Source organism: Manacus vitellinus, unplaced genomic scaffold, assembly GCF_001715985.3.
Source record: "Manacus vitellinus isolate BGI_N305 unplaced genomic scaffold, ASM171598v3 scaffold_54_pilon, whole genome shotgun sequence".
Classification (NCBI taxonomy): Eukaryota; Metazoa; Chordata; class Aves; order Passeriformes; family Pipridae; genus Manacus; species Manacus vitellinus.
In genome coordinates, this window is record NW_021940645.1 from 2,594,120 (window position 1) to 2,618,109 (window position 23,990).

General features: G+C 42.4%; 2 protein-coding genes and 1 non-coding gene across 5 annotated transcripts in view; 2 read left to right on the top strand and 1 right to left on the bottom strand.

Moving 5' to 3' along the window:
- The window catches only part of PARG (poly(ADP-ribose) glycohydrolase), a 60,791-nt gene extending 56,449 nt beyond the window's left edge, over nt 1-4,342 (bottom strand). The window contains exons 1-2 of one of the 3 annotated variants that reach the window (XM_029963172.1): nt 4,210-4,342; nt 1,335-1,401 (exon numbers count right to left, since the gene is read on the bottom strand). In XM_029963172.1, the coding sequence (XP_029819032.1) occupies nt 1,335-1,401; nt 4,210-4,342 (200 nt within the window). Of the gene's footprint in view, nt 1-1,334; nt 1,402-3,417; nt 3,490-4,209 lie in introns of those variants that run through there. The other 2 variants (XM_008929497.3, XM_018081585.2) reach the window with 2 other exon arrangements.
- Nucleotides 4,343-4,660: 318 nt separating this feature from the next.
- On the top strand, nt 4,661-22,319 carry TIMM23B (translocase of inner mitochondrial membrane 23 homolog B). Its single transcript, XM_029963177.1, has 7 exons — nt 4,661-4,771; nt 5,204-5,262; nt 8,307-8,400; nt 8,641-8,725; nt 10,941-10,999; nt 13,224-13,334; nt 21,728-22,319. Exons 1-7 carry the CDS (start codon nt 4,672-4,674, stop codon nt 21,841-21,843), a joined length of 624 nt encoding a protein of 207 aa, XP_029819037.1. The 5' UTR covers nt 4,661-4,671; the 3' UTR covers nt 21,844-22,319.
- On the top strand, nt 10,165-10,364 carry LOC112841276. Its single transcript, XR_003212882.1, has one exon. It is a non-coding gene; the product is annotated as a small nucleolar RNA SNORA74 (small nucleolar RNA).
- Nucleotides 22,320-23,990: the final 1,671 nt, after the last annotated feature.

Below are 23,990 nucleotides of genomic sequence, written 5' to 3' on the forward strand. Positions count from 1 at the left end.
CTCTACCACTCCAGAACAAAAAAGAAAAAAGGGGGCTTGAAGCAACAGATGACAGCTGGGAAAGGATTTTAGAGGGCTTTATGTTATGATAATTTAATTTCCCGTGTCTGCATTTGTTCCTGAAAATTTTGATGAACAGAAATGAAACTTATGCTACTGATGCCATCTGAATGACTCTTTAAAGGTACTGACAACATGTGTTGCCAACTTGAGATATCAAATCTAACACAAGGACAGAGTTTAAATTAAAATTGTGACGTTAATTGCAATAGAAAGGCACATGAAATGTTTACATGAATAATCTGCTGCTTAAAACTGAGTAGGCTGTAATTTGTTAGCAGGGATGGAGGAACACTATTCTAAAGGGAATTAAAAAAAATAATTAATTTCCTCCTTAAGCATCCTTTTAACATCCCTGATTTACTGCAGCCTGTGAGCCTCTAATTAGCTCTGCATACTTCTGTATTAACCATTAGGATGAGTCTTCCCAGCTATTTTAGCACTGATACAGATTTCAATTTGTATTTATTAGGAAAAACTCAATGAAAAATAAACCAGCACATTTACTGGCAACTATAGAAAAATATTATCTGATATTGCTCTGCACCACATAGTTAAACTCTGTGGAGTTTAATTTTAACACTGCCTTGCAATCATTGCTCTGGACAGCACACTAACAAAAAATACCAAACTTTACCTGAAGCCATTCAGCAGCAAAACTTTTGGAACATCTTTCATAAAATAACCTGAATGCACATTTGAGCACCTGTAAATTCTGGCTGAAACTAAATCAAGCTGCCCACGTTTAAACTACAATCACAGTCCCATGAGACAAACCAAAATGTAAAACAACAACAAAACTGTGAGCTGACCACAGGACTATCAGCCAAAATCTGTAACTGTTCGTGCCCTATTTTAAACAAAACTGAAAGCAGAGCTGTTGACCAAGGACACAGTTTGATATCACAGCTAACTTGATCCAGTGTTGACTGCTACTGGAAGCAAGTCCCGCTTTGCCTTCCCTTGCTGCAGCTTCCCATCTATTTCTTTGTAGGAACGGCTGTGTTTTTTCACCTAAACTGTGAGATGCTTCAGGAACCTCTGTCAGCAAAAAGTTGGGGTTTGGGGGTTTAGAGGAGAGGGATGGGGGACTAGTTAGCTTTTTGTAGTGAAAGTCTTTCAGTTAGTAACTCAAGAGGATGTGCCAAGGTAAGGAAAGCAGCAGAACTGGGGCTGCCTCTACTTATCCAGCTGTACTGGCAACCTGCACCTTTATCTCCCCCCAGACCCACTCACAGAACACAACTTTTGAACAGGTATGCTGTGCATTTTACCTTTTGGACTCCGTTGTCTTGGGTCCTTTATTCTCCAACCAACTGGTAATTGTCTGCTGTTTGCAAACTGAAAAACCACAATTCACTGGTTACTACATGGAACAGGATAAAACTGCAACATCACTGCATAATAATAAGGTAACTTGTACTGGATGAGGATAAAACACCTCAATTAAATCCTCATTAGCATTTCTACTGTAGGGAGCATCCAGACACCAGCAGTATTAAATCTGCTGTCGCTTTTGTGATGATCTTTATAAATTTCAGGCTTTGTGTGTGGTGGGTTTTTTTTTTTCATCCAATATCATTCTTTTAATATCATTAAAAGGTTAAGAATATACAGTGAATGTCTAGGGAAAAAAAAAAAGACAATCTGAAGTTTCCAGCCCTCATCATTACCTTTAATCACCACCACATTGAGTCCCAAAACCTTCTGCTGATTTTTGGAACAAAGAGGTAATATGACATAGCTTAAAAGAAACAAAGAATGAACAACTAGACATCTTAGAGAACCCATCCAAGAACCTTATTTGTATGTAGCATACTGGGAAACATAAGGCTTCATATAACCATGGTACACACTAGAAGTGACAAGTGCTCCGAAAAGGACTTCTTCTTTTCCCCTCCATTCACAAACAGTTTGAAAAGCTTTTCAATGCTTACTACCCAAAACCAGCAACAAAACAAAGGACAACATTTTTTCAGATTTACTACCAACAACACAGTTCCAGTCTTATCTGTATATTTTTGCATCTCAGACAAGCTTTCAATCGAACTAATTATGCAAAAACTTGGGTGGGGGATTAGGGAGAAAAAACTCAAAGCAGTTATTTCACAACTGGAAATATCTTCATTAGCATAATGAGTTTTTAGTTGTGTTTTGTTTGTTTTATTTAATGGTAATTCTGCAAATGTGGCAACTAGCTTCCATTTGCCAAGAGAAAGTACCCACCTACTACTGCTGACTGTGCAAAGTGTTCACTCAATGCTTTCAACTGGATAGGTAACATCTGTAGTGCCCTTATTGTAACAATAGTTTTGCAGAACTTTAAAAGCAGTATAGTAGATCTGGCTCTTCTAATTTAACAGTCACTAGGGGCTTTTTCTGCAAATGGACGTTGTGTAACTTGTATCAAAGGCAGCTTAGGCCATAGGTAACTTAAGAGACATTGTTTCAGAAACACTTTCCCACAGTTGGTTATCAAATATCCTCATCAGAGGACACGAGAATTTCTAGAATGAGCAGGAATCTCCAGAAGATGTTTAAATGGTTTTAAGTTCCTCTATAATGGCACAAATAATAGTGCAAAATTGCCATTATGTGACTGGGTGATCAGGGAGCAATGCCAAGGTATGTGTAGGTTACAAGCACAAGGATACCTGTGCCATAATCAATGTTCCAACAAATGCTCAGCCTCACCACACTCAGACAAAAATGGACAGATTTTATGAACTACAATATTTTTACTTCTAAAGACTCACTAAATTGAAGTCTATTAGTCATTCTGATTACCAAATTTCACCTTCCTACATTTGAAGTGTTAACCCAAATTAAGGTAAGGGAAAAGCAGCAGCCAGGAAAAAAAAAAAAACCAAACCTGAAAAGACATGTGAAAACATGGGACAAACAAACCTCTTCAAAGGTAGCTAACTCCTGAGGTATAAACTTGTGTTGAGGAAGAAATACTTATTCACAGCACAATAAAAGAAATTATGGCAGCAGCATCACAACCAAATGGCTTTGGTCTGAACTTTAACAACTGAGTAACCACGTAAGTCCTACAGCCAACATAACACACATCACTTTCACACTGTCAGCATCGCTTTTTGCTGCAGAAAGGGTGGTGAAAACAACAGGCAACAAAAAGACAACACAAACTTACTTTCAGGGTAAACAACAGAACCAGACTTTGCTGTAATTTTTAAAGTGGTGTCTAAATTTCTACTCAAGATTCCCCAAATCATTTCCATAAAAGAAACCACTCCCCACAATCTACCTCTGAGAAAAACAACTTACTTTCCAACTCCGTAGGAGTGCACACCTACAATTATGAACTATTATCTGCTCAAAGTTGCCTCTTACCTGCTGATCACTGGGGTTTAACTCATCAGCTGCAGACAACAGCAAATCTGTTTGGGGTCTTTTTCCCCTTCCCTCCATTCCTCTCTATTCCTGGAAGAGGCACTTTGTCGCGCATTAAAATTTTATCCTGACAGCGTTAGCTCCAAATAAGAAACAAAACTAAGGAAGCCACGTGGGAACTTTTCCGGGCAGCTGTGCGAGGCGGCAGGAGGAGCAGCCAGCCCTGCCCGCCCCACGGGGCCAGCAGCGCTCCGGGCCGGCAGCCACAGCCCATGTGGGCTCCTGTCATTGCTCTCGGCTCTCCCTGTGACAGCCCGGCACAATCCCCGCCCAAAGACATTTTTCCTGCAGCAAGTATTCGCCTTCTCTCCTACAGAACACGCTCCCTTTGGTGGCTCGCACCTCTCTGGGATGGTTTCCGCTGTCAGTGCAAGTTCGCAAAGAGTCAGGCACAAAACCAAGCTAAAGATCCCGCACCCAGCGCCGTCTCCAAGGGGGAGCAGCACGCACTGACCAGCGGGCTCGGCTCCACGGGACACGCCGGGAACCGGAGCGGGAAATAATTCCAGCCCAAAGGAAGGACAGCTCCAGGGAAGCTCCGCGCAGAGACACAGTCGGCCTCGCCGCGAATGGGATGCCCGGGGCAGCAGAGGCTCGCAGGGGCTGTGCCCCGGGCGGCACAGGGGACCCCCGGCCGTCCGCGCACGGCCACACGGAGCGGCACCAAGGGCGGGGCCGCTCCGGATCCCGGGGAGCCCCGTTCCCGCCGACCGGGCCGTGCCACAAACCAACCTTTGTTCCCCACGGCGTGGCGGGGCGTGCCCGCGGCGCCGTCCTGCCGTTGTCCCTGGGCGCCGCCGGCGTCTGCCTGGGACGGCCGAGCGGGCTCTCTGAGCGGCGTTCCCCGCCCGCAGCCCGCGCTCATCCTCGCGGGGGCCGCCCTGCCCGCGGGGGCCGGCGGCAACCCGCCCCCCGGGGAACGGCGCGTCGCTGCGGCAGCGGCTCGGCCCGTCCGCATCCTCCGCCCCGCACGCCTGGCCGTTCCGAGGCGCGGCGGGAGCGGGAACGGGACCCGGGTTCGTGGAACGAGCCGCGTCCGAGAGCGGCTCGCGGCAAGATGGCGGCGGGCGCGCCTCACCCCGTCGCCATGGTGACCGCAAAGCAGCCGGCCGGCGCGCTTTGCGCGCCTTGCGGCGCTTTGCGGCGTTTGCCCGGGCGTCAGCGGGCGGGTGAGGGCCGAGCGGGGCGGCCGCCATGGTAGGGCGGGCGGGGAACTCCAAGGCACCGGGCCTCGGGGCCTCTTCGGCGTCCTGCGGGCTCGGGTACTCGCCACCCGACCTCGCTCGGGTGCCACGTGAGTAACCGGGGCAGCCGGCGGAGCGTGGGTGGGGACGGGGGGCAGTGGTGCCAGCACGGGCAGCGCGGAGGGGCCGGGCGGCGCGAGCGAGGCCGGTCTCGATGGAAGGCGGAACGGGCATCGACAGGCCGCCGCAGGAAGCCGGTCCCCGGCGGTTCCTGCCCCTGCCGGGACGGGGGCGGAGGGCCAGGCCCCGGCCGTGCCGCGTGTCGCGACAATCGCTGGTCACGCCGCGGCCGCCCCATCCCGGAGCTCCCGTTCCGCTTCCTGAAAGGCCGGGGCGGCCTTTTAACGAGTTGTGCAACTTCACGGTGGAATCTTCCCCGCTTCCGCGCACGAGGTGTGCCCCCTTCTGCCTCACAGGATGTGGATCGTTACTGGGGAAGCTGCTGTTAAAGTGCTCTGTTTTATTTGTTTTTTTCCTTTCAGTGACTGGAATGAGCCCTTTGTCACCGTATTTAAACTTGGACCCCAAGTATCTAGTACAGGTGAGACGGAGGCTTGTTTTTACCGTGTAGAACTCGATCCCAGTGTTTGCACAACCACACGTGAACACCCCAAAACTCCTGCAGTGCTGTGCAGGGTGTGCTGAGGTATTGAGTGGTGAACAGTGGAAAAAAACAATTTTTGAGTGTTGTACCTAATAAAAGTTTGCAGTGCCATGACATGTAGAAGACAACCAGTGAAAATACAGAGGATTGGTAAGGCTGTTGTGTCAGTACAAGCCTGCTGCTGGGGAGGAGAGGAGGTGTCCCTCCCTGCCCTGAGGCTGGCACACCCAAGGCACCCTCACAGCAATCCTGGCATTGGTCACACCCTCCCCTGAGCCCCCTCAATCCCTAACAGCAGCCAGAATCTCTCCACTCATCTCATGGATTAGTTTTCTGAAGTGGGAATTTTCTGATCATCATCACAACTGTGAGAATTCTGATGATTCAGGGATTGGTCTCCAGAACTCTGTGAAGCTCTGAACTTTACAGAGGTGTTGGGCCAAAACCCAGACCTGATAACAGGGTTTGTCATCACAGCAGCAGCTAATGTCACACCACTTATGTCATTTCCCAGCTGAAGGGGGACCATCATGAAGTGAAACTTCCCATTTTGTTCTACAGAATAGTGGTTGTCACACACAGCTTAACATTACTTAATGTAAAATGATGGCACCATAAGGAAAAAAAAATTATTTGAACTCCAGTAATGTTTTTCTTTTTCAGCAATATTAACTGTAGCTGAAAATGTTTAAGTTAGTCCAATTAGGATGCATGTCTTAATGATTTTATTTAGTTAATATTTTTCTCTATATGTGGCTCATATTATCTGAGAACATTAAATTTTGTAGAATTAGCACAGTTGCATAGGATCTGCTTTATGTGTGTGTGCCTTATGTTTGATGGTACCCTGTTTATTCTGTACCTGGAAGCTCTGAATGGAGTTCTGGGGGCTGTTTATTATGTTTCTCTTTCCTTAGAAGCTGTTGTAGCCCAGATTACAATGTAACATTCCCATAATGGCAGAAAACAGGGGATATGCCTCTGTTTGTGTGTTCACTAGTGGGGCCTGCTGTTGTTGAGTGGTCGGAAAAATGCTGAGTGATTATTTAGACCTCTCCCCAAAACACTCTCTGAAGTTGTCTTGTGTCCTTAGTACAGTTTATCTGAGAACATGGTGGTGTTAAAAGTTTTTAAAAACAGAAGAGAAATTTGCTTTAAACTAAAAGGTGTTGGCATCAGTGTCGTGGTACAGTTCTAAAAATACCTGTTGATGTAACACATAGGCTGCAGTCTGTGTTATAACACTTCCCTGCCTTTAAGTTTAGCACTAGTGATTTGAAATAAAAGGAAAGTGCATTGAAATAAAAAGGGAATTCCATTTAAATGTGAGACAGTTTCGAGGTTTTTACCTGAACAAGTTGCCCAGATAAGCTGTGGGGTCTCCATCTTTAGAGAAGCACAAGACCTGGGAGCGACTGAGTGCCCAGCACTACCTGACCCTACTTTTAGCTGTGTGGGTTGCACCAAGCAGTCTCCACAGGTCCCTGGGATTCTAAATATTCAAGGAAAAAAAAAAAGCTAATATTTTAGAATACAAGAACTTAAATTATTGGCCTTTAAATTTAGGGGTTCTGTGAAGAAAAGAGAGGTGAGGGTCTCCTGTGTTCAAAGACCATCTCTTTGCTTTCTGAATGCAAAGGAAAAGCCTTATTGTTGAGAACCTTACATTTTGATTCTGGCCTTCCCATAATAACAAATGAGACAGTGGTATTCATTATTTAAAACCCACTTTCTTGGTTGGTCCATTAATGCAGGCACAGAACAAGGTGTTTCCTGCAATGCTTTGTTGCCTTCAGAGGGTAACATGCATTATAAAATAGCATTTTATACTATGGCAGAAGCCCAGAGGATGGGGCTCCTTGGTTGTTGTTATAGAAACTTAAATGTTACATACAGACAAGGATTGGTTCATCTTGACTTTTGGGGCAGTAATGAAAACTGTTAGAAGCTGCTGACTAGTGTATGCACTGAATTTCTTCAACAATTTAGTTAGAAGGAAGATAGAAACCATATTACAGGTTCAGTTTACTGATACAATATTCACAGTTTTAGAAGCTGTATATTTTTCCTGTATTGCCATCCACATTTACTGTCAAGTATGGGCCAATAAAAGCCCTTGGAATGCAATTCCTTGAGCTTGCAGTTGTTGCAGTCATGTATCAGTTACAGAGGGGGTGAGTAATACTCTGTCTGGAAAGCACAGAAGCATAAAACAGATCTTGCTGCTTTAGCACCTCATCAACACATGTGCATCCTGCTCATGTCTAACTGAAAACTTTCTTTGGCCCACCTTAATCTCTCTACATGTGCTGGTTTCTCCAAAGTTTCTCAGGCCATTCACAAGGACACAAACCTGTCTCTGTAAGAGGAAGATGCACAAGTAAAAAACTACTGACCTCACCTGATCATTAATTTTGAGTGTATTCCTTCTTTTTTCACCTCTTTAAAATAGGTCACTTATTTCAGTGCATGGAAATACGTCTTTTGGCACAAAGGTAGTTTTTCTTTAGTGTCAGAGTAGTGGAAAACCTTAATTAAGGCATTATTGCATCAATATAGGTTGCTCAGTGAGGAAACAGTGCTACATAATCAGAAAACAGGAAGGTTTTTTGAAAGCTTGTTTTGCCTGCTGGAAGATGTAATAATTAGGCAAATAGTCATTAAAAACAAAAACAACCAACAACCCACACAGTATGAGTTCCTTGCCTGACTGATGTAATTTCTAAAAATTAAGAGAGCTAGGGAAAAAAAAAACCTCTCAGTTTATCTTTTTAAAGTCCTTTTTCACACTTAATAAAGCATACACAAACTGTATTCCCTCTCTCTGCTAGTGTAGGCAAGAAATTTCCAGAAACACTTGTATCCATCTTTAGTTCATTGCATGAATTAAAGAATAAAGATTAATATGGCCTACATATGACCTACATTTGAAGCAGGTATGCTTGGAAAATACAAAAGCATTTGTTTTTGTTTTCCCTCAGGACACAGATGAGTTTATCTTGCCCACAGGAGCCAACAAAACTCGAGGCAGATTTGAGCTGGCCTTTTTTACCATTGGAGGATGTTGTATGACAGGTAGGTGTTGTGTTTTCCACTTTTCCCAGCTGTCCAGGTAACACCTGTGCACTGCAGTAGTTGATAAGTTTGTCAATGTCTTGTTCTGCAAGGCATTCTTTGTTCTAGTCTTAAATGAACAGATATTTGACTTCTGAAATACACTGAAGTCTCCTCTCAGTATTTGTTTCTAGTATTGTTTCAGGGATTTTTTGTTCCTTTTTCTTCTCAAAAAGTAATGACTGATGTTGTGCCACCCAGGGGCAGCGTTTGGGGCACTGAATGGTTTGAGACTTGGCTTGAAGGAGACACAGAACATGCCGTGGTCAAAACCTAGAAACGTACAGTAAGTGTTCCACCTCAAAGCAAAGCACACCTTAGTGACAGAGCTCTTTCTCCCACCTTGTACACGATCAGATATGAATATACTGCAAAAATAAATGCCCTTTTTTTCTTTAGTGGGGACAAACAGGAATCAATATTTGTCTTCAACAAGTTATCAAATGTTTTTCATTATAATTACGTTCAGTTCAAGCTTTTTACTTTTCACTTAGTCACAGTTGGTGTGTCCTCTGACTTACCTTAAATACTTGAGACTAAATTACTGTCTTGATGTTTACTAAAAATCTACTTCAAAGGCAAAGCAGTGTTTTTATATGTTGAAATACTCCCAGAGGCAGCAGAGTTTGCTTTGAGCTATTTTTTGCTGTCATTTTTCTGGGAGTGAGTCTCCCTTCTTTCCCAAGCTTTTCAAAACCAAGAGAAGATTAAAATGCAGAAGCTGGGCCTGCCTGGATTTGCATTAGGGTTGACATTGGTGCATGCTGCTCAGCAAGTGCTGCAAGGTGGAAGTTGTTCTGGATTATGGCATCCATGAACACCCATGGCATTGCCATGGTTTCACCTTACCTGATTGTTTGACAGAAAGCAGTATGAAACAGGAACATTGTTTTCAACAGGATGGTTCTTCTAGAATTAATGGTAGTTTAGACACAACTATGAGAAAACCTAAGTGAAGGAGCTATAGGAAATTGGAGGAGTGGAATGATGGGGGGGGGGAAAATTTTCACTCCCAGAATACTTGGTAACAAGGGAATTTTAGAGGAGGAACTTATTATTTTCTGGTACAGTTTATATTGGGTCTGCCCCATTTTAAATTCTATTTCTGTGTTCAACCTCTTTATCAAAATATTCACCACTATAATTACAGCTCTTGCCTAGATGAACAGAATTGTATATGTATTTGGAATGGACAGAACCATGTTGTTAAGCACTAACTGTGGCAGGTCGAGGCCAGGAGGTGGCAGTCAGTGCACACCCTGCTGTTATCCTGGCCTGCTGAAGGTCATCACCTTCAAACACTGCATTAAGTTCTGTGTTTTCCTTATCAGATGCAGGGAAGAGACCTGCCTAGATTTCCTCCAAATTTATCCTAACTATGCACAAATTTTTTTTTTTAATGAATTTGCATCAAGTATCTCAATGTGTCATGGTTATGAAAATTATCGATTTTCTCATCAGTTCAAAATTGGTGTAAAGTTAAGAAGTGGGGGTGGGAGTTGTAATTAAGGACAGGTTGTCAGTACCCTGACCTCTTGGATTTTTTTTTCTCTTGTTTCAAAACGAAATTTTCCATTATTGTTTAGTTCATTTCCTAACCATATGCAGTAATGACCTGTGTCCTAATGAAAAGTATTTAAAAAAAAAAAAAAAGGAAAAATAGTAGAAAATTAAACCAGAAACGACATGACGTGTGACTTTTTTGCTTTAAATGATAAACCAAGTTCCAGTGGTAGTCAGCTGTCCAGAGCAATCCTGTGCCTGTGATAGTGTTACACTGCTGGGAGATAAAGATCAGTCACTTCTGGCTGCTGTTGTCCCCGCTCTGGAGACAGCTGAGGCCAGAAAGAAGTGTCCCTGTGCTTCCCTGAGAGCGCACTAGAGGTTTGCTTTCCCTCTGTAGTGCTAGTCTGGGAGCATACATACAGACACACCTGGGGTTCTTCACCTTCTGTTGGTGCTGAGTTGGACAAATGGAATTGCAAAGGATTGCCTCTCTTCTTCCTGGCTTGCTTTAGTTCAGAATTGGTTTTAGTCTCAGGCATCGCCCCACCCCCTGACACATGGTCCTTCTAGAAGGGCACTCTGGCTTTCCCCGAGGTCTTTTACCCAGTTACCTCAGCACGGGTGTACCCATCATTCTGGTAACTGTGTGTAGTCACCACGTAAGGAACACCCAGGGTTAGCAAGCTATTTGCAGGGAAGAGATCTGAGTCTTGGCGAGGGTCAAGTTTGCCCTGAAAAGAGAGAAAGGTTTTCTTAAGATTTGACAGGACTGAGTATTTGCTTTCAGTATTGCCTGCACACTGTCCATGATAGAGATTGTGTGTTACCAAGCTGTGTTTTGCCTTAGTGTTTTGTTTTGAAGAGCTTTCAGTTCATTATTCCAGTTTTATTAACCCAATGTGTAGTGTAAACACACAAGACCTGATGTCATAAACACTGCCTTGATGTAAACACAGAGCACTAAACATTTTCATACCTTTTTAACTCCTTTTTAGAATTCTAAATATGGTGACAAGGCAAGGAGCATTATGGGCTAACACACTGGGATCACTGGGTAAGTAAAGTCATTCTTTTGTAGGGAAAACAATTTACTTAAAGATGTAATAATTGGGAAAGTGTATTTGTGTGTTCTCTAAACAGAATTCTCTAAATTTTCATTATTAAATCCATTGTGGAAAAAATGCAAGTTTTTTCTTTGGGACATGAGGACATTTCAGTAGACATCAAAAAAGAAATTAAAGGCTAAAATAGGGTTTGAAGCAGAAGTAACCAAAAGCCTTTAATTAAACCCCAAAGTTTTTACTATATTACAAACAAGGACTCTATCTGTAGAGTAAAAGAAATAACTAGAAATTATAGATAATGCTTATTTGTTAATAAATTACAGCTAATTCGCAACTTAAGGCAAAAAAATATAATTTAATACTTCTGAAGTAACTTTTCTAACCTACAGAGATCATGTGATCAACTGCCTGATGTTTGTTTCCATTTAAAGAGTCAACAAAATATTTATCTGAAGTAGAAAAGTGATAGTGACTACGAAGATTTATCCTTTAATGATGACCCATTAGCTAGAAAACTCACATATGACACCACCAACTCTGAACCTAAATGTTGCTCATAACTAATGTGGGTTAGGAAAAAAGAGAAAAACAAATGATCAGTAACATGATATATGAAGAAGAGACTTTGGGTGGGGAATGGGCTGTGAAATAAAATCACATCAGTTGCCTTAGAAAAACTGGAGAAGATTTCATGGAAGTCAGTGAAATACCTAATGCCCTAGGGAGTACAAGCTCTTTGGCCTCCCCCCACCCTCAGTCTTCCCCAGTCTTAAAGACCAGAAGTTACACAGTACCTTTGAAAGGAGAAATGTAAAACTGATGAAATTATTTTGAAGAAGAATAATGATGGAACTCATTGCCCTACAACGTTGTAGTGGGACTTAGCAATATTTAAATCAGAAGACATCATGTAATATATTTGAATTTTGAGAAATGCAGCAAAGCATACGCTAAGTTGCATTTATTACATTTTGTTTCAGTCTTATTTCTAAAGAGCAGATTAGCTGCCATTCAAATCAGACATTACCTTTTGAGGCATAGTAGAGAAGCCACAGTTAGAGATAGGATTCTGAACTACAGCAAAAGTGGCACTTGTTTCATAGGAGATGCATTGATTGCCTAGTGAGTTTTATTGTGTCATTTTTTGGTTGGTTGGTTTTTCTTATTTTTTGTTCCAAGTCTAATCAAAACATGTCTGAAAACTGAGATGCAGATACACTGCAGTTCAAGGTTCCAGTTTAAGTGACACATTAACATGTTTTTTCAGCTGTGTTTGAAGAAAGATTACTCAAGAAAGTGTTTGTGCATTCCAGTAACAAATTGTTATTTTCCTACAAAATGCAGCCTCCAAAATCAGAGAGTTAAGCTGAACTTTAACTTTGGGGATTTCGTATAGCTCTGTCTTGTCCTAGCTCCCAGAGAAGTTCCTTTCAAAGGAGCTGAATTATTTTTGCTTTTGATTTTGCTTGTCCAGCATTTCTGTATCTCAAAGATTCTTTTTGTCACTACTGACAGTTTTTGTCATTCTGTTCCTGAACAGGGGCAACATCTGTGTTGAACTGCTTAAAAAAATTATGTTGAATTCAGCTTTTCCTTCCCCTCACTCTTAATATTACTTGCTGCTAAGGCAAGCTAAAATACCATTGCCTGTGCTGAAAGGAGAAAGATGCTGCTGTTCAACTCTTCAGCATTATTGTTGTTGTTCAGGAATGATTTACATGCTTTTTAGCAGAAGTAAAGATTTCAAATTGTCAGCATGAAATACAAGTGGGGTTTTTGGTGTCTTTCATTTAATGCATGAAATACACGAGGGGTGGTGATGGTGGTGCCTTTTCCCTTCATCCCAAGGCATAGATGATAGATGCATCCATACTGAAAAGCCCATGCATTTTTCTTTCTAGTTGTCTAAAGTTGTCCCAGAGCAAAATGTGCTCTAGGGATAAAGTTTTCATTTCCAGCTGCTGCTTCTCTGCCTGTGCATGTCAAATCGCAAGCAATCCAATATTAATTTAAATATCTATAAAATAGAAAGAGGTCTGAGGAGAAAACCACCAAAGGTGGGATTTTTCAGAGGATTCCTCTCCTTTAAATAAGCAGAAAATCAGTGCTTCAGAAGCACAGTCTAAATAGCTACACCAAGCCTGGATTCTAAGCCTTGTGCCTCAGGCAATGGGGGTTTTAACTTGAGTTTTCTTAATCTTTTTTTTTCCCCAGCTCTACTTTACAGTGCATTTGGAGTCATCATTGAAAAAACACGAGGTGCAGAAGATGACCTGAACACCGTAGCTGCTGGAACCTTGACAGGAATGCTATACAAGAGCACTGGTAGAGTAGCAAAGTGTTTCTCCTTTTCCTCCTCTTGTACTTTGTCCTAGTTATTAGGATCCTCATTACTTCTACTAAATACTGTCCTGCTCTGAAAATTGACAGTGTAAAAATGACTATTAGCTCAAAGTCCCCTAACACAACGTTTTTTCACACAACTAAGACTACTTAAGGAGAATTTGCACTTTAAAAAAAAAAAATCAAGCTGAATTAAATTTGATTCTTTCCAACTTGCACAGGACTGACAGTAATCACGAGAGCCAAATTATGACTGTTATACCTATATACTGAAGAAACACTCAAGTATTTACTCAGGTTTATAGTAAGGTTGTGTAAAATACACACCCACTTCATTCTAGCCATGTTTTTCAGCGACAGCAGAAATAAAACTGATTGTTTCCCAAGTCCATGAGGGAATGCAGGCAAAGTAAGTGGGGGCAGGGGTGGAACACAGAACATAGAGCTTGACTGCATGAACATGAAACTTTCTACAGGTGATTCATGTGATAGGAATTCATGGGATAGTAGCACCCAGAGCTACACAAAACCCTACACACATTGAAACAGATGTATTTATGAAGTTATTACTTAGCTGTTGGTGAAACTGTTGTCCTCTGGTAGGACTCTGGTCTTTGCATAGTGGTCAAAACCAACAAACAACATCATTTGAGAACAGCATGGCTTTAAGGTTAGTTTGCTGATGCATCCTGAATTGTTTGCAGAAGAGACAGTCTGAGCTTCATCAGCAAAATGTCTGTCAACACATGTTCAAAGCTTGCCCATTGGAGATGTCATCTTGTTTAGAGAACTCCTGGGTACCACGGGCTGATATTACCACATGGAGTAAAACCTTAAGTAACTCAGTAAAGGTTTGGCTATGTGAGTCACCTGCATTTTACTAAGGAGATAATTCTAGAATTAACCTATGTACTTCTGCATATCTAACTGAGCCTCAGTGTCTCAAAAGCATTCCTGAAGTCCAGCTTTATATATTGGGCAAAACAGTTTGAGCAGTCTTATTTTCCTGTTGGCCTAGACGAACTGAAACCAAACTGAAACCAAAAGTAATTGGCTTCAGCAGCCCTCATAAATACCAGCTTGTGCTCTTAACTCTGCAAGGGCACACAGCTCTCTTGTAATCTGCTAGTTCCTTGAGTTTTCATGAGTGATATGACAGGTTAGCAATAACAGCCAGATAGGGTAGCAGTGTAGAAGTCTAACATTTTCTGTATGAGGTTAATAAGAAATGCCATCTTAGTCTCCAGCAGAACTTTCCCCTTTACCTTTCCAAAGTATAGAGCTGGCATTACATGTAATCTTGTTTTGTCACAGTGCAGCCACAGATAACTCCCCCAGTCACATGCACAGTCATCTGACACTACTGAAGTTTTTCTAACCAGGGCACAGTGGGACTTTCTGTTTTGTAACATAAGATCTACTGAGCTAATAGTAGCACTGATAAAGGCAAATGCAGTCAGTAAATCTGTATTCATTACAGTATTGTATTTCAAGTATGTGTCGTGCATATGAACCATAGTGCAGAGAAACTCAAAAGAAATAAGTTTTTCACCATATGCAGGAAATGTGACCTCAAAGATCAAGGATTAGTTCTCAAAGTGAAAAAGATTATATTCACATCTGTTTCAAGAATTTAGTTCCAATCTTTTTTTTCCTCTTGCTGCTTCTCCCAGTCTGCCTCTCCTGTCACCTTATGCCAGAATGCCCTTTCTTATTCTGGATGGTAAAACTTCTAAGTTCTGCCTTTGCTCGGCATCAATGTATATATTCACCTAAAAAACCTTGAATATTTAAACCATGCAAATCATCAGCACACATCTGTGACATATCAAGATTGTAATCATTTCCTCTGTTTCATGGAATGCCATGTTGTGTTGCCATAAAAAAAAAAAAGGAAAATTTAAAAGCTGTCAAGGACACTTAGTTATAAACCTCCATATTTTAGTGTCAGCTGGAAACTCCCACAAACATGCCATTGCAAATCAAGGCTGTTCTGTAATTCACAAAGTGTAGTTACAGAGTCGGAAACAGTGCTGTTCAAACACTCAGATTTCCCACTTCCATCATTCCTGCTTTGTAAAGAGGTTGGGAACATACTTAAGAAGAAACCTATAAAGTATGGAGGTCTTTTATTATGACTTCATATTTAAACACAGCACTGATGGAAGAATCACATCAGCAGCTGTGCTGCACTGAAAAATCCTCTTGTGTACACGACAAAGCCTAGAGTGAATTTCTTAAACAAATGATAAGCATTTGATGAGTGACCAGGGGAAAAAAAAGTAGTGGGAAGACTTTTTGAAAGCTGAGATTTGTTGCCCCAAACTGGTCCCCATTTTCACAATTTGTCCTTGTGGAAGTGTTAATCATTACCAAAATGCCAGGAGTCAAACAGAACGTGTATGTTCTAAAGCCATTGGATTGTGAGCAGTTTTGTGCAAGGCTACTTGACACACAAGCTGGATGTGAGAAGATTGAAAAGTCTGCAAGTGAGGACAAACAGTGGCAGTTCAGCCTCCCCCCATGTTCACTGGAAGTGGCAGTAGTCACTGGAAGTTCCCCATTGCAGGTGACTAAAGCCATTAAATCCCCATCATAAATCAAGTGTTAGCTGGAATCCATCTCCCCACACTGCATGGCTTAGGTTAACAGACACTGAATTGAGTTTAAACATAAAACTGATATAAGCAGTTTTGAAACATCATACTGGTTGATTCCTCTGACCAAAGTGATCTCTAGCTTTCACATTTATTTTAAATTAAATTCAATACCAATATTACTTACTAGATTTTAGCCCAAATGTAGTAATGAGAGTACAATATTAACTTGTTTCACCAGACTTACAGCTTTAGGGAAGCTGCTTTTTGAGCTCACCACTTAACTTCTACCCAGAACATTCAGTTTGAGTGACAGACAAAATAAAACCCTTTGTGTTCCTCTGTCAGTGGCATATGTAGTAGAAATGTTACTGTGACTCAGCCAATTCAGTTTGAGTTTGGCTAAAAGGAGGTCTGGATATCCCAAATCCACAAGGATGGTTTTTCCATTTAATAAGATACTATTCTTTATTCTTCAGTTTCAAGAAAAGGCAGAAATTAATCTCTGTTATGCCAGGGTTTTTTCTGATAAATGTTACGAAGCATAAACACATCTTAAACAAACATTTAGCCCCCTTGCCCATGTTTTCAACCTCTTTTCTAAGCCATACATCTTTCATTTCCTCATAATTTTACTAGTAACCAAAAGTAACAAAAGGTGATTGGCACCGTGCACTATTATCTCCCACCATGAAAATGCACATGGTTCAAGTCATCATGTCACCAGGGTACAGCTGGCTGAGGATCCTGCACTGCTCAAGGATTGATCACTCAGGAAAAAGATCCTGAGCTAGGTGGGACTTTGGTCTGACCCTGTGTGACAGCCATTAATTTCTCACTGAAATTCCTGACAGAGACTTCAGTAAGCAAAAAAGTTAACTAACCTTTACCTCTTATCTGAGGGTTACACAGGTTGTAGATGTTCTTTTTCTTAGATAATTACCCCTCCCAAGGTTAGGGGTAACAGGAACAAAAGTAAAGTAGTGCTTTGGAAAAACTGAATTACTTTGTTTTATATACTTTTGTGCAGTAGGAACCAATACTAAGCACAGCATCTCGTGCCTTTTGCACAATAGATGTTATGTAATTTGGTATATAAAGTGGTGTGTGTCTGAGAAGAAGGGAACTGCATGCTAGCAATAGCTGAAGGTAGTAGTTGTCATTTTAAGACCTCAGAACACAGCCCTGAAAAGTCAATACGTTATGAATTCTGAATGTTTTATTGCCAACAGTAAAGTCTGGCTGGAGCTCAAGATCAGTTCTGTGACATTCAGTGGGTAGTTCAGGGCAGCTGTGTTAGCTGACTACTTCTTGAGCTGTAGAAAGCCTCTTCCCTTTGGGCTCAACCTGGGTTTTTCTTTGGGTTGGACAGGATTGTTTTCGCGTTCCTGTGGCGTGGGGAGGGGGAAAGAGGAGCTTTTGGGGGACTGCCCAGGTGTGGGCCTGGGATATCTCACTGTTCTGCATTATTTGGAGAAAAGCAAGTAAAGGATTTGCCTCTGAACATTGAATTTGAGGGCTGTCAGGCATTTTAGAAATTAAGAACCTCTTTTAGAAATTAAGAAGCTCTTTCAGCAGAACAGGTCCATAGGATTATCAGTCAAATGGTGTTTAGTGAAAGGATTTTGTTTCAGATCTGAAAGAAGGAAGAGGTAAGGGCAAAGTACAAGCAGCATAATAGCTTGTTGAGGCTTTCTTAGTTACATGAGGACTGATGTCTAAGAGTATGAGTGGCCACTGAGAGCAGTGCTGCCTTCAGTGCTGCCCAGCCCTCCTAGGCAGGAACAATGAACTAAGGGCTCATTCCTGCAGGGGTTTGCAGGTGCCATTTAAAGCAGCTGAAGTAGCCTCCTGTCACTCAGGTGCTGCTGCTTTCACACAGTGAGAAGACAGGAAGCTTTAATCATGTTTGCAAAGTAATTTCAACAGCTCTAGTACTCCTAAACTTGTAAATTAAATTGTAAATTCCTACTGTTTTTCTAATTTAGCCTTCATAGCACAGTAACTACAGGAAATGTTCCCTGTTTCAAGCTTTGTTGTTTCTGTATTTTAACCACAATACTGCCTTAGCTGCAGCAATATGAAAACAGAACATGCTTTTTTGGAATGTATCTTGCTTCCATATATAAGTTTATCAATTTCCTCAGTAATTTCTGTATCCACAGACTTTGCCCATACTTTAAAGACTTCATAAAATAAACACCATGGAGCAGCAGGAGGAAACTGTTTGTATTTTCTAATGACATAGGCCCACTAGGACTACCCATAGATGTTCAGACAAATGTCTTGATGGTTCAGGTGGTCTGGTTAGCACCACTATGCTTTCATTTGGAACAAAACTGAGATTGCCTTGTACATTTTAGAAGCTGAACTCGATAAAAAAATATTTTCATTCCTGGAAGCCTGAAAGGAAGAGAAACTATTTTCATTCAGAGTATCCAAGAGAGAGATTAGAAGACAGAAAACTAGTAACTATTTAGTGATTACACTTCTTTTGTTTGGCATAAGTGTGCCAGCCTGAGGTTTCAGTTAAGGTATTTCCAGTGTTTGCTGTTGGAGTTCTTGGTTCTAACATCCCAGGAACTGTCCCAGGATAGTGGAGTAACATTCTGAAAATCGGGACCACAAGGTTCTGAGGACTTTGCCCTAATGTTATGGCACGTAGTAATGGTTTTACCTACTGCACAAGTCCAGTGCAGTGTTAGGAGAGGCTCCTACCATGAAGAAACACAGAGCTGTGCTGTTGGAATGCTGTGCCATAACACAGCTGCATCAGAATGCAGTGCTGTGTGTCATGGCACAGTGTACACCAGAACCTACTGTAAATGCACAGAATAGAGACAATACTTTATGGTGAAAGGGTGCAGCAGCCAAAGCCAGAGAACCAAACTCCCATTTAGAGAGCATCAGATGTATCTTTGGAAACCCATAGCAGTTCTCAACTATTGTGCAAGGTGCCTGGTCTCAAAATACCTGCTTCCAGAAGCATCTGTCAGCTGGAACCTTTATCTTACTGGGACATGCAAGATTAGAGGCTCACAACCATGTTTCAGCAGGGTTTGTCACGGCAGACTTGGTATCAGAGGCTTGCAGAGAGTGATTGCAGAGGAGGGGTGGGAACGTGTTCTATCATGTAAACACAGCTGGGATGGGAGTGGAGAATTTCTTTTTTTATTTTTCTTAACAAGTTAATTTTCCTCAGAGGGCCTAACATTTCTGCCCAGCAACAGGGCTGCATTTGACAGTGCATTACTGTTTGAAGTCTACCACAGACCTGCACGGACTTACTCCAATGCAAATCTGACCAGTTAGAGAAAGGAAAGTTTTCTCTTTCTCTTTTTTTGTATTTACCATGGATAGCTCAGAAACCAGGAGAAACTGCTACAAAAAAAAAATAAAAAATTTCTGTGAATGTTTTGTAGCAGAAGCTTAGGCAACCTGGTAGGAAACATTTTTTACCTGTTTCCTTGGATATTTTCTTTCTCAGTAACGCACAAGTTTAGTTCCTGTTCACAAAACATCTTCAGCAATGTCCCCAAGTTGTCTGCCAGCCTACAGATGGCTTTAGGCCCTGCAGTTGACACCTGTACGCGGGTTCAGAGCTGCCATCCTTACCTGGCTGGCCTCAGCACGTGGAAATACCAACATCTGTTGGGTTAGAACTAGTACATCTCAGCAGAACTGTGCCCTGAGTCTGCATGATGCTACAAAGTGGCTCAGCTATCCAAATTAAAGATGATACCTTTCTTGTACAATCCTGACTTCACAGCATCTGGAACCAAGCTCAATCAGCTTTTGACTACCTGTCCTTCCATAAGAACAGGATTTGAAGAGGAAAGGAGAAGAATTGAACATGGGGGCTTAGGGAAGAACCTATGTGAATAGTCATAGCTCTGTCTGCATTGTGTTGTGTGGGGATGTTCCACATTCTGTGCATTTCCTTGTACACCCTAATGGTTATGAGCCCCCTTTGGGGCTTTCTGCTGTGATCAGGTGATTCCTGATAACAACAGAAAATCAGGCTCTAATGTTTTATTCATTTTTCCCAGCAGAAACGAGGAGTCAATATTTTTACAGATTATCTCAAATACTTGTTTTGCACAAAGTGTCCTTTAAATTTCACCTGTGGCTTTTTGCCAGACACTGCTTGCACTTGGTTAGTTTTGTGTACCCAGCTGCAACCCCTTCATATGAAAAGCTTTTTGTGCAACAAATTCAGGATCAATTAGCAAACACAGAAGTCTACATTTGCTTTCCTAAATGCTGATTTAGGCACACAGAGCATACTCAGTAAGGCTTTTCTTAGAGCTGTTGAATTCTCAGCAGTTAGGGCAGCAAACTTAGGCTTATGCACCAAAAAACTCAAATGGTCACAGCTGGTCTGGGAATGAATTTTTGAGAAACTATGACTAGACATGGCTTCTAGTATCAAGTCCCACTTCTGCAGCTTTTTGGTTTCATTGCATGCCTGGGCAATAGGAGGAGGTTTAACAACTCCAATGAAATGTATTTTAACCTTGCAACACAGGTACCACAGTCTCAGTCTAACTGACACCATCAGCTTTGTGCCCCAATACAAGCCTAAAAGCAGTTCTGTGAGACAACATAATGACCCACAATGGGGAAAAAAAATAAAAATCTCTGATTACTGAGATGGATTTGCTTTCAAGTTTGAGGAACCTGAATTGCACTGCCAGTTTCACCAATAAGGCAGACAGGTTTTATCTCACTGTCAGCAGAAACTGGCCTTGTTCTATACACTGTACACATTATCTAACTTGCTTCAGCTGCAATGATAAACATTGCAGAATCAACCTCAGTGAAGTTTTCCTAGCATTGAGGGTCATACTCTCAGCTGTGCATTTGTGGTGCATTCTGGGAGCTCTACTGAGGCACTTCCTACTACTGAGGAATAGAAGCATTTTGATGTTTAGTAAAAGCATCAGAAGTCTCTACTTCTGCCCCTGTACACCCCAGCACTTACATGGATGGAATGGAGTTGGGGGACCATCTGACTCCCACCTTCAGCCACGTAGTAGCCAAACTTGCCCTCTCTCTTTGCCTTACACTAAGGTGCTCACAAACCTTAATCACCTGTTGTGAGGTGATAATTTTGAATATTAATAAAACTAAATAAATTGGTCAATGTACACCCTAGTAAATTCTTACCAGTTAATCTCTCTCATCTACTTTTTATTTTTTTTTATCAAAGGGTTTTAAAATTCCAAAGACACAAAAGCAGTGATAGGTTCTGCACAATGGCCCTCACAAATCTCTGGAGCCCAAGGCCATGTCCACATCAGCTGCTGTTGTGTTCACTTATTTCCCTCCTGCCCTTTCTCTTTCTGCCCAGTGCTAGTTACCATAACTGAAAAACACATTCATCCTCTGAAAACCTAAATGGAAGAGTTCTTACAGCAGGAAGAGATCATACCTAACTGTAAACAATTGTGTTAAGGACAGATGGAATAGACTGGGAAAAGCCATCTTTGCTTCCAGGGCTCTGTAGTGGTTCCATGAGGCAGCAGTGCTAACACATTTTGAGAGGAAGCCATAAGAGCAGAATTAGTGTCAGGATCAGGAAGGACTGACCTCAAGCCTGGCAGCAGGTTGAGAGGAAGGCAGGATTAGCACAAGGACCCTTTCTGGAAAGTTACTCAAAAAAGAAAACCTGTTTCGTTAAAATGTCTCTGGATTTAGAGATCTTCTTGGAAGTGCTGTTGACTGACCATCTCCTCAAATGTAACTCCACAAGCTTTACTGTTTTTTCTGTTTCAGGTGGGATGCGTGGGATGGCGCGAGGAGGGATCGCGGGGCTGACGCTGACCGGCCTCTACGCTCTGTACAACAACTGGGAGCACATGAAGGGCTCCCTGGCCCGGCAGTCCCTGTGAGCAGGGCAGAGGACACACTTGCATAGTCACCAATCAAAGCAGTTGTGAGATATATCTGGTGCCCCTTCCTATTTTATTTACAATTAGGGTGAAACCGAAGGAAGCTGTGCTGGGAGGAACCTCTTGACACCGTGTAGCTGGACTGGCCCTTTCCTTCCCACCAGCCAGTTGCTGGAGAGGCAGCAATATTTGTTGGACTTGCAAGTGAACAGAGTGGCCACCAAGACAGTCTTCCTGGCACGCTCACCAGCCAGCCCTGGGCCAGAGCCACAAGGCCTGCTCAAGTCCCGCTGCCAGGTTTGCTGGGGCACGGCAGCGACAGCCCCGTAATAAAGTCTGTGTCCATAGACCATTCCCTGCAGCCTCAGCACACATCACCTGGCAACTGGCACAGGGCAAGGCTTGTTACTCTGACAGCACAAGGCAAGCTATAAAAAGGGACATCATCATTAATAAAAAGGGTGGTACTTACTCAATGCCATTTCTATCCTTTGCTGTTCCTGCTACTGGTAAGACAAAAATGTGCTGCACTCACTGACTTATTTATGGATTTATTTTGAAGGACCAACGTGATAAAATCCTGGGGGAGTCAGTGGGTGAGGGGAAGTGGACTAGCAGGCTGAGGGTCTCCTGATGCATGGTTGTGGTGGGGCATAGCAGGGCTTCCCTGCACGCCCTTATTTGTGCTAATGAATAAGGAACTGGTTGTTTATGGATGAGGTACAGTTGCTGTTGCAGAACAGCTGCCAATGGATTATCAAAACACTTGGGTGCTCCAGTATCTCAGAGCTCATTTAGCCAACAGTTAAAAACCAAACAGTATAAAGACTCCTCTCATTGCTTATTACAGGACTTCTAATTAGCACAAAGCTTTTTGCCTGAAATACCATTCGTAAGGTTTTGGCAGAATGAAGGCTGTGATGAACCTAAACCTTCTCCAGTGTTAAAATTAAACCATGTACCAAGCATCATTTGTGCATAAATTAAACAATAAGATGTTAATGAGTTCAGTAATTAGAGTTACTGTACAACAGCTCGTTCCTTCAGTGTTTAAAGAATTAATCAGGTAAATCATTAAACAGGTCTGAAGACAGTGTGAAGGCAGGGCAAGGGAAAAACAGGAAACTTACTGCTTAGCAGACAACTTTAAGCTAAACAAGAGTCTGCTTTGAGTTCTCCTTCCTGAAGCAGCTCTCGATATCTACAGTGCACCTGACAAAATAAAGGCAACCAAAAAGCAGTAACAGGAAGGTGGTAACTCTTACCTTCCTCCAAAAAGACATGCAGCTTTTGCTAAGAAGCCTCCTTAGGAAGAAATGGCCACCAAGACCAGCCTTTTATAGAGCTCCAGCTAACGAGCCCTCACAGCTGAACTCAGTTAGCTTTGCTTGGATACCAGGTCAAATTAGATGCTTTATGCCAGCAATGCCTGTTTTTGCTAAGCCCTGTGTTTCACAGTGATCAGTGGGTTGCATATTACTGTTGTGGTGTGACAGCTGGACTTTCCAGTGGGCATTTTTTGAGGGCTGCCACCAAAGAAATTGTCCCCTGCTCGCAGCTGCACAGCGGTGACGTGGACACTGGCAGCACTGTCGTGGGACATCAGGAGAACGTGTGCTCTGCTGGCTCTTCTGAGCTTTTGCCCTCCCCGTTGGCATCAGTGAGTTCCTCCCCCACGTTTCTTGGTCACCATTAGTTGGACTTAAGTCCCAGTGCTCTTGACCATGATGGATGAAGGATTGAGAGCTGCTTTGGGGGCTGATGGTGGGTGAGCATTGCTTTTTAAATCAGGAACTTTGCAATGTATCTTTTAGGTTTTCTAGAGATTTTTTCAGGACTAAAATATGACCCAGGAGTTCTCTGCCCTAATTAAATGGGAAAACTCTGAAGCTTAACAAATGTCTTTCCTCCTTTAGGTACACTAGAGATGATGTAGGAGTAAGCCTTTCCAAGTTCAGAGTTAGCACAACCTGAGTCTAGGCTGACTCTTGAACAACTTAGCATGTTATCTGGACTGCAGTACCCCCAGATCTCCTGGAATTGCTTACCTCAGGGGCAGAGCTGAGTGCATTTTTCTGAAATAGCTGTGTTACAGCTGTCAAAAGCTTTGGTTCATAATTTGTTTGTGTATGGAGTGATCCATAGTT

What these genes read in the sequence shown, in the direction of transcription:
- TIMM23B (XM_029963177.1), top strand. Translation starts at nt 4,672, where the DNA reads ATGGTAGGGCGGGCGGGGAACTCCAAGGCACCGGGCCTCGGGGCCTCT. An exon ending in CGACCTCGCTCGGGTGCCAC is followed by an intron (nt 4,772 to 5,203) that starts GTGAGTAACCGG and finishes TTTTCCTTTCAG; the next exon opens with TGACTGGAATGAGCCCTTTG. An exon ending in TGGAGGATGTTGTATGACAG is followed by an intron (nt 8,401 to 8,640) that starts GTAGGTGTTGTG and finishes TGTGCCACCCAG; the next exon opens with GGGCAGCGTTTGGGGCACTG.